Raw genomic sequence first — 10219 nt, 5'->3', positions numbered from 1 at the left:
CTTTTGGACCTTTCCTGTAGCCTAGTATCCCAGGCCATTGGCCAAGACAACCTGTGTGTTTAGGGCTTACGTTCGTTTCCTGAGAAGAAAATTGCAGAGCTGTCACTTTGCCTAGTCATAGGATTTCTAAGAAACAAAGCAGCCCCACACTTCCATTTTCTATTGCAACTCATTTCTTTCTTTCTACCCCTCTCTGTGCACCCAGGCCAAGGGTGACGGATCCAACAACCTGACAGTTCAGTTTCTGCCTCCCCAATCACCCTTTCAAGGCCTGACTATTAATTCACATAACAGCAGGACTCCAGCAGTCACTGCCATTACTAACAAGCGGGAAAGGCAGCCTGAACAGAACAAGCTGACTTGCAACTGGGCCAGGCGTCCTTACAAGGAACTGCCCGACATTTCGGAGCGCACCTCCCCTCGCTCCCCACGGACAGGCACTGGGGACAGGTGCTCCAGGGCAAACCCCCGCTGAGTGGGAACCCAGCTAGGAAGCGTCTTCCTATGGGGGCGCATAGATGCGGTTTCCACAAGGGGCAGGAGGGGGCGCGCTTGACCACACATTACACCTCCGCTCCAGCCGCCGCCGGTGCAGCGTCTCCTCCCTTCTACAACACGTAGTTCAGGTCGGGCAGCGGGGGCAGCCCCCTTCCCGCTGCCTTGCGAAGCGCCAGCGCCCAGCCAGCAGCCACCACACCCGGCTGCGCAGCCTCCCCCCCCGCAGCAGGAGAGACACAGCAGACACAGCTCCCGGCACAAGACTTTACTGCACACTGGAATGTGGCGCACAGAACAAGGGGGAGGAACATTGGGCCCAGTATAAACATAAATAGAGCAAGAACACTTCAAACAACAGAACACTTCAGCTTATCGCCTGGGGCCGCCCCGGGCCCGGCTCTGCCGAGGCGGAACCCGAGTAGCTCTGCAGTCTCGTGGATTGGTGCGCTCGGAGCCCGCGGGCCGAGCTTGTCCGGTCCCTGGCGAGGGCAGGAGTCCGCGCCGCAGCGCTCGCCAGGAGCTGCGGGTCCTGGCTGAGGGAGCGGGGCCCCCTGCAAGACAGGGGCAGTTCCGAGTCTTGAGGCGCCCGGCCCGGCGCTCAGTCCCGGGGCCCGGGCACGCACAGCCCCGCACGGCGCTCAGTCCCGGGGCCCGGGCACGCACAGCCCCGCACGGCGCTCAGTCCCGGGGCCCGGGCACGCACAGCCCCGCACGGCGCTCAGTCCCGGGGCCCGGGCACGCACAGCCCCGCACGGCGCTCAGTCCCGGGGCCCGGGCACGCACAGCCCCGCACGGCGCTCAGTCCCGGGGCCCGGGCACGCACAGCCCCGCACGGCGCTCAGTAGGCCGGCACCTGGTGCTGCTGCGGCAGGAGCTGGCAGCCGCTGTTGACGTGGCTCAGCACCTTCTGCTTGAGCTGCGCCACCTGCTCGCGCAGGAGGCTGGCGGTGGAGGCCAGCTCCGTGTTCTGGCTCTTGAGGCTCTTCACCTTCTCCTCCAGCCGCGAGATCCGCTCCAGCTTCCTCTTGCGGCACTTGGAGGCGGCGATGCGGTTCCGCAGCCGCTTGCGCTCCGCCTTGATGCGCTCCTGCGTGTCCATGTCGATGGGCGACAGCGGCGGGCTCTCGCCGAAGCTGGGCACCTCGGGCACGATCTGCGGCTCGTCCTTGAGCGGCGGCGGCTGCAGGCGCGGGTGCGGCGGGGCGCCCCCCAGCCCGGGCGGCGGCGGGTAGGGCACGGTCTCGGTGGCGTAGTTCACCGTCGTGCCGGGGTAGCTGCTCAGGTTGGCGTAGACCGGCGGCTCGGGGGGCGGCGGCGGCGGCTGGGCCAGGCTGGCGGCGGGGGGCAGGTCCCCGGGCGGGCCCCCGGCGGCGCCGCCGCCCGCCCCCAGCTGGTTCTGCTTGTGCAGATCCTCCAGCGCCTTGACGAAGCCCTCGGCGAACTCCTGCTCCTCGCTGGCCGCCACCTTGGGGTAGAGGAACTGGCTGCTGGTCGGCGTGGTGGTCACCAGCCCGTTGGACTGGATGATGAGCCGCTCGAGCTCGGGCGAGCCCAGCTTCAGCAGCCCCAGCTCGGCGGAGCTCAGCAGGGCCGGGCCCTCGCCCCCGCCGCCGGCCGCGCCCCGCAGCTGGTGGAGCGCCTGGCCGGGCGCCTTCAGGGTGGCCACCACCTGGTCGCTGAGGCCGAGCGCGTCCTTCTTCATCATGCTGCCGCCGGGGAAGGGCCGGGCGAGGCCGCTGCTGCTGCCGCTGCCGCGGGACGGGGCCGAGCCGCTGCCGAAGCCGCTCAACACATCGTCATGGTAGAAGGGTGTTTCCATCCTCCCCCGCCGCCGCGGGGGGCGCCGGCTGCGGGAGGCTGCGCCGGGGGGAGGGGGGCCGGTCCCGCTCCGGCCCCGGGCGCTGCAGGCTGCACCGGGCCGTGGCTCCGCTCCGCTCCGCGCTCTCGCACACACGCGTCGGGGGAGGGGGCGCCCCGCGCAGCCTTAAATACCCAGCGCCAGCCCGATGAGGTCACCGCGTGCGGCCGGGATTGGCTGCAGATGACGTTCTCGTCGGGGCATATTTGCATGGGGGCGGGGCATGACCGCCACGCCCCCCACTGGCGCCCCCCGTCACCATGGCGACCGGCCTGTAAACGGCACAACAGCGCGGAGCCTCCTGGGTTGATGTCATAGGGGGAGGGGGAGGGGTGTTTGCGGAGCTGGCGCGGCACGGCCCGGCCCGGCCCGTTTATAGGCGCGCTGGGAGCTGCTGGGCCTGGCGCTGAGCCTGGCTGGGGTGCAGCGCCCTGGGGCCGCAGGGAGACGGACCCTCCCCTGCAAGGCCGGGCAGGACCCGAGCAGCCCCCCAGGGACCGGACCGGTCCCTCCTGCGCCCCCGCTGGGGCCGATCAGGCCCGTTGGTACCCAGCAGCGGGGGCGGCTCCCCTCCTCCCCCGTGCCAAGGAGGAAGCAGGGGCCAGTCACCTCCCAACCTCACCTTAGCAGAGGGGATGTTTTGACTGAATTGACCTTCTCCATGGTAACACCTTGGTATAGATGAAGGCTGCGCTGGACTGTTGCCAGGCTGGAGAGCCGTGGGGTGGTTCAGGGCTGGCACTTGTTCATTACAGGCTGATTCTGGGGGAGAGGTGTCTAGTGATGTGCAATTAACTAGTTGGATGGGGGGGTGTTAAAAATCCAATAAAACTGGAAAGGAGGGAGCTGTGAGGAGGAGCTGAGATTTCAGCTGTCACTTAAGAACAGAGCAATTAAAGCTCCATATAACATTACCCCAGAAAATACCCATTCATGCAAACAAGCAGGCAGAGTCAGCTAGCTCAGCAGCAAAACAACTTTTCACTCACGAAGAGTTTTCACCAAAGCTTCAGTTTTCAGCCTTCGGACAAACACCCCCTACCAGAGTAACCCACCTTCACTGCACAGCAGCCTTCTGAGACCAGAGCCAGCCGTCTGACTGCTGGCTGAGTCTGCCAGCTGCTTTATAGACCATTCCCTGATTGGGCCTTCAGTTCCCTGGCCTGCCCCCTTACTTCATCTGAAACACCTGTGTGAGAGCCAAACAGAGAATTAACTCCTTACTTGCTTGAAACCAAGATAGTCCTGTGCAATTTGCAAGGAGAATAGAAAAAATCGGATACTGTTGTGATTCCCCCATTCAGTGTCTATAGATACTGGTTGTTCTGAAGAAAGATTTCCTACTTTATCGTTAATTGTGACTAGATGGTAAGAGACTAGTTCACCGGGGTGCTGCAGAAGGATGTCACAAGCAGAGGACTATGGAAAAGCAACTGAACTTTCATTTAAACAAGTTCATATTTGCTCCCTTGAGGAGACACAGGGAGCGGAATCCCTCTGAAGCTCAGACATGAGCTGGGATTGCTATAGAGGCAGCATGTGCAGCCCCCAAGGAGTGGCCCTGCTTTTGTCTTCACCTGCCTCTGCGTGACTGGAGAAGTCCCAGTGCAAGATCTTTGGGGGTGGGGGGATGTTCCCGGAGAGCTGTGTGTTTGACAGAACTGGAAGGACGCCCCACTTGGCCACTTCCACAGAATCAGTGGCCGAATCGTCATTTTCTTAAAAGTTTCTGTATTCCAGAGTTTTGCATATATCTTTTCTATGCTTCTCTCTGCCATTGAAACCCTCAGTCCAGCACCCACTGAGGGCGAGGGCAAAACTCCCAGTCAGAACCAGTGGACTCCCCGGACCTGCTGCACACCTCAGAAATTCACAAAGCCCAAAGCTGAGGTGCTAGCTCTGTGCTGTGTGTGCCTGTGCTGGAGTGCAAGATGAGGCAGCAAAGGGTTAATATTACAGGGCTCTATTCAAAATGAAGTGTAACTAGTTTGGGGATGAAAAACAGAAACAGCATTCAGATAGGTAGGGGCGGAGGCAGCCCTTTTCCTTCATAAGCTTTGGGGGGAGGCCTGGCCTCTTTTCCAAGCATGTAGAAGCTCGAGTGCCAGATCTGGGTTCATACAAACCCTCACCAGCTAATACAAGCCTATTCCTGCCCAAACTAGTGCTGTTTGTGCCCTGAAGGAACCTACATAGCAACCCAGGCAGCAGGGGTGGCTGACTTCGAGTGCAGCAGCACTCAGACCATTGCCAATATTTTAATTTAATTTTGTATTTACTGGCAATAAATTATTGTACACAGCCCTTCTCCCCACCAGACTGGGATTTGGCACAAACACGGGGGCTGGAGCCCGCAAGTCGAAGGGACTAGATCCTCTAGTCTGAGCTCCTGTAGCCCAGGCCACTAGCCCCACCAGCCGAAATGAGACCGTGGGAGGCTAGGCTGTATGTGCCACAGGCCGAGAGTAGGAGGGGTCGAAATGCACCTGAGGCCCTGCAGGGGCAAGGAAATGCTTGTGAGATACACCCAGATAATCCAGGCAAGTGACCCGCAACCCACACTGCAGAGGAAGGTGACACCCCCCAAGGTCCCTGCCGGTCTGACATGGGGGGAAATTCCTGCCTGACCCCACACATAGCGACCACTTAGACCCTGAGCACATGAGCAAGAACCAGCCAGCCCAGCACCTGAGAGACAGACTGCTCAGTGCCACCCCAGAGCCCTGGCTCTGCCCGTCCAGTGTCCCATCTCCAGCCAGAGCCATCCCTGTGATGCATCAGAGGAAGGAGCTCAACCCTCCTCCCCCAGAATCCCCTGGGGGGGATCCCTTCCTGACCCCTGCGGTGGCTGGCTGAAATGCTGAAGCATGAGCTAGCCTAAGACACAAACCCGAAGTGAGTCTGTCCCCCAAGTGCAATCGGAGCTTTGTCGTGAGTCCTCTTGCAGTTTCATCTGTCCCCTCTGGCCTTACGGCCTGGCCTGCTGCTGAATGTCCTGATTGTCGAGCGCTCAGAAAACATCAGGTGCTAAAGGACTCCTCCTCTCTCGCCCATCACAGAACCAATTTCTGCTTGTCCGTGGGGCCCCACTACAATTCAGAGCCAGGCCTTTCAGCACAGAAAGGCTCCCAGAGGAGTTTTATGGCCTTATATGGTTCGGTCTCTAACTACCACCTCTGTCCCCTGTGCTGCCAAGGTCAGCTGAGGTGCTCCTGCTCTCAGACCCTAGATGTGAACATCTGGCAGCTGCTGACAGGCCATTCTCAACAGAGGCCCCTTGACTCTGCCTCTTGCTTCCCTGCTGGCCCCCTAGAGCCCATGTTTGCTAACCTTGGGGTGTGGTGCACGGCCTTTGCCTGAGGCTGGCCATGTGGGCTTGAGATTCAGGTTACCAGCTGGGGAAACTGCCTCTGAGTTTCTACGTTCTATAGCTGTAAAGTTCAGGAATGGCTTTTTCACAGCCAGTTGTAGGCAGGACCATGTGGAAGGTGCAAGGGGATGAACTGTAGTTTTTAATGACTGTGGATGCCCCTAGTGTCTTAGGCAATGGGTGTGTGTGTCTTTCAGCAATCTAAATCCAAAGACAGAATAGCTAACCCAGGCGTATGCCGCAGTCTCTGGCATTGTGAACGCTCCGGGATGGCCAACCTGCAGTGCGAGAGAGTGTCCCAGACACGAGTCAGTGCACTACAAATAGCCGTGTGGAAGTTGCAGCTTGGACTCTCCAGCTAACCCGACCCCCTAAATCTGAGCTCGGCCGCCCAAACTGCAATGTCCATGCTTCTTTTTTTAGCGTGTTAGTGCAAGCTAAGTTCATGTGAGTCTATCGGCCTTGTTCCCAGCACCAGTGCAGACATCCCCTGAGGATCCTCCATACTTCCCTGCGTGGCCAGTGATTGCTCTGAGGCTAATCTCCATTGTACAGACATGGCACAGAGATTAACTCACCTGGCCAAGGCCACAAAGTGAGTCAGTGACAGAGAGTGGAGGAGTGGTTGGCGCCCAGCGTTCTGCTTAGTCAAGGACACTCACTTCCAAGCTGCACAGCACAGCGTGGATGGGACATGCTTTTCCCACCACAGAGGCAGCTGTTTTTGTTGCCTTGGGTTTCACAGTGTTCCAACTTGCCTGGACGTTGTTTTCGTTCTCACATCGTGACAGGCTCTGTGAAGCTAATTGTGGCCTCGGTTCGTCTGGGCTCTGTAATTGGGTTGCCACAGGGCGGCACGCATCACAGCCACAGCGGCCCTTGCCATGCCAACGCTGTGCCAGGGCTTGGCCCCATTCCAGCATACAGGGAAGCAGAGCGCTCAAGCAACAGCTATGTGGCCAACTTAAGTACAAGGTCTGCCATTTCAAAGCATGATTTTCCAGACCAAAATGCCTCGGTGGGTCGAGCTGTTCTGAGCCACTCCAAAATAGCAGGCCTGAACAAATAGACAGATCTACACACAACTCCAGATCAACCCCTCAGGAACCCCAGTGCATGTGCAGGGCTGACACATGGCTCAACTGTCTGACATCTTTTGTGTATGTGCAAAGGAAAATTCTCATATGGGCCGAGCGCCTGCAACACAAGTCTCAGGCTAATGCAGTTTGTCACCCTTGCCTGTCTCCTGACATTGCCAGGGCTCTGCATCTGCCCTGTCACTGGGGCCAGATCAGGGTTGCTATCGCTGCAAGTTCACTCTGCTAGCCCAGCGGGTTTGCCCAACACCCCCGGCACACCCATGGTGCTCAGAGGCAAGAGAGTGGAAATACACTGACAGAGAGCACTTAACTGTAGCCTGGAATTTAGACTTTTTCCAGGAATGTGTGGTCCCACTGTGATGCCACAGAACAGAACAGCACCCTGGGGTTAGGAGAGCTGCAACTGGCCAGGGTAGAATGGCTGCTGACTCCTAGGATGACATCCTGGGTCCACTGGAGGCAGTGGCAAAACACCTATTGACTTCCCCAGGGCCAGGATTTCACCCATGGCTTTGTATTTGCTCAGCAGAGGTGCCATTAGTTCAGCCTACTTTTAAAAATTAATTCTCTGAGCCCCCAAGTTACCCAGGGACCTGGGTGCTTCCCCCTAGTGTGCAGCAGAGTCGCCCCATTCAGCTTTCCAAGGGCCCCTCTGGGCATGCAGGGCCAGTGGGATCTGTCTCTGACTCTGCAGAGCCCAAGGATGCAGGAAGCACAGGGGCAAGGCCTTTAGCATGGTAAGGAGCATGTGACGCAAGTGAAAGGAAGGGGAGCAGGAAGTGCCAGTTGGCTCAGCCTCAGGCAGTCCAGCAAACCTGCCTGGTGCCCCAGAAGAGCTGAGAAGCGCTGCGCCATGCTAGCAGCACTGCAGGATCGAGCCCATTCCCAGGCAGGGATGAAGGTTACTCCTGAGGTTGCAGAGGGAGTTTTTCTTCATCAGTTGTGAGCTTTATATTGTCCTGCTACATAAAGCCAGGAGCAAGGGGAAGATTGCACAATAAATAACAATCCGCATGGCCTTCAGAGGAGTCTCTTGTACCTCAATATGCTCCCCACCACCAGGCTGCAGCTTGGGCACGGCACACGGCAAGTCTTATTAGCATGCCACTCGAGAGGGGAAAACAAAGCGATTTCCCTGCATTCGCGGCAGATTGCAAAGGCCAGGTGGACATGCCAGAGCGCCACGGCTGAGACTGCAGGATGAAGTCCCTGGAGCCCGGGTCGCCATCAGGGCATGCAGCAGTAATCCAAGAGGAAGATGTCAGAAAACTCTCATTCTGGACCAACAGCCTCATCTTGCCTGTGCATCACGGAGGTGATGTCTGCCCTGCCCCCACTGCTGCTTTGCCTTTGGCTCCGAACAGATCCCAGCCCCGCTTTGCTTACCTCAGACTTTATGTTTTGGATTATTTGCATTAGGTCATGTCTGTTCGTACATTTGTGCCTCATGACCTCACTCCCAGGTCCCTGCAAAGCCCTAATAAAGAGTCACAGCTTACGGTCCCCTCCATTCACATCCATAGAGTGAGCTGCTGATGTGTGGCCCCAGGGAGTTCATGGGCTTCGAGCGCTGCCCCTGCCTGTCCCATAGCAATGGCTGCCAGTGTTTCCAGCTCTATAAATCTAGGGATGTATAGAGCAGCCATGAAGCTGAGAACTGGGGGCACGGGGCTTGCAATTGTCACAAGATGCCCAGACAGCATCCCAAAGCTGTTTTCAAGCCATCCCAGCTGAGATGCGCAGGCCCCAGGCGGGGTGAGAATTAAAAAGGTCCTTCCGAGCCTGGTTTTACAACTCTCCCATGACTTGGCTCTGCTGACCATGGAGGGGTTGGGCCTGGTGCCCACCTCCTGCCCAGCCCACCGGGCCCCCATGTCTCAGCACAGCACCAGACCCTGCCCAGCTGTGACAATCCTGGAGACAATGCACACGGAGATTGTCTCCTCCTCCCTGGAGGGCTTTTCCCATGTGCAGGGCCCCCCGCTGTGCAGAGGGGCCAGGCTGAGGCACCTCGGTCAGCCCCACAGGAGCTCGGTAGGGAATGTGGGGGGGAACACTCAGCCAGAGGGGGAGGGGCAAAGAGGAGAAAGCAGCAAGGTGGAGAGGGGGAAGGGGAGATGGGCGGGGTGGAAAGATGAGGCGGCAGAGGCAGAACGGGGGCCTGTTCTCCTTCCCTTGGTTCTGTTGTCTCCTCTCTGTCCAGCTCTTCTTTCGCTCCTCCCCAGGGGGTGCACTGCGACAAGGGGCAATCTTCCCACACCCCATGGATGTTCCCTTGTCAGAGCAGGCCGGAGACACCAGAAATTACTCTGCCACCTTCCCCAGAGGCCATCCACGCGCAACGACATGCAGCATCCCTGCCCGAAGGTCGTTGTGTGGGCGCTGAGGCAGGCAATATCCCACAGTAGGTGCCCACCACTCTGGTCTCTCCTCCCCAGGCAGGCTGGAAGCCATAGGAGAGAGATCTCCAGAGGTCTTCAGTCCAGTCAATTGACTCACTGTAATTTGATCCACCCAGCTAGAAGACCTGACCATCTGCTTCCCTTTATTCCTGGGGGAATCCTGGGAACACAGGGCAGCCGCGTCAGCACATGGCCAGCGTATGGTTTTCAAATCTAGGTAGTGTTGCCTTTTTCCAGGCAGGATCTTTTGCACTGGTCCAGCTACACAGAGTCCATCGGGTGCACAGAGGCTTTGTTTTTTAAGGTAAATAAACTATCCAGGAAACATTAGCTCAAGGCCACTGGAAGTTATAGCCCAGGAGAGGGTGCCAAGCAAGGCCAAGTTCTTGAGGCATAAGAATGCAGCTGGGGGAACAAAGGAGCTGGTGAGTGGTGACTATCTGATCAGACTGTGGGAAGTACCAGCTGGGAATGCTAAGCTCATGCAGATTCTTGGGATCAGGTTACCCAGGAAGAAAACAGCAGGAGGCGGGAATGCTGCAACCTCTGCCTAGTCATCAGGGAGTTTCTGAAGGACTCCGAGAAACCAAAGCCAAACACAGCATCGTACACCAACTCCTTCCCCTGGGCCTCCCAGGGCCGACAGCATATTCCCTGCTCCAAGAGCTTGCAGGAGGAGGGCTTGATTTCAGAGGTGCGGAGCGAGGGCATCTCCCACTGAAGTCAGTACGAGCTCCTGGGGCTCAGCACTTCTGGAAACCTGAGTCCACTGAGCTCACCAGCGAAACTCCCCTGGGCCGCTCTGAGAGCAGGAGCCAGTGCTGAGTGCTGGAATCTAACTTAAATAAAGTTAAATAAAAAAAAAACAAATGAAATAAAAATATGGAGATATACCTAGCTCATAGAACTGGAAGGGACCCTGAATCAGCCCCCTGCCTTCACTAGCAGGACCAACTCGCTACTCTGGAGAGTGGGGAGGGGCTTTGTCCCA

The 10219-nt window shown here is 58.1% G+C and overlaps 1 protein-coding gene across 3 annotated transcripts; it reads right to left on the bottom strand.

Annotated features, from left to right (window-relative positions):
* Positions 1 to 748: 748 nt before the first annotated feature.
* On the bottom strand, positions 749 to 2339 carry JUND (JunD proto-oncogene, AP-1 transcription factor subunit). 3 transcript variants are annotated; one of them, XM_050934306.1, is made up of 2 exons: positions 1318 to 2339; positions 749 to 1255 (listed from the first exon to the last, which is right to left on the bottom strand). In XM_050934306.1, exon 1 carries the CDS (start codon positions 2315 to 2317, stop codon positions 1337 to 1339), a length of 981 nt encoding a protein of 326 aa, XP_050790263.1. In that variant the 5' UTR covers positions 2318 to 2339; the 3' UTR covers positions 749 to 1255; positions 1318 to 1336. The 3 variants fall into 3 exon arrangements, with proteins under 3 accessions (XP_050790263.1, XP_050790264.1, XP_050790265.1); XM_050934307.1 differs by having other exon boundaries at positions 749 to 1215; XM_050934308.1 differs by having other exon boundaries at positions 749 to 1175.
* Positions 2340 to 10219: the final 7880 nt, after the last annotated feature.

The sequence above is a fragment of the Gopherus flavomarginatus genome, chromosome 24 (assembly GCF_025201925.1).
Source record: "Gopherus flavomarginatus isolate rGopFla2 chromosome 24, rGopFla2.mat.asm, whole genome shotgun sequence".
NCBI classification, from domain to species: Eukaryota; Metazoa; Chordata; order Testudines; family Testudinidae; genus Gopherus; species Gopherus flavomarginatus.
The sequence above is the reverse complement of the archived record's forward strand: the minus strand, read 5'-3'. Positions and strand labels throughout refer to the sequence as shown.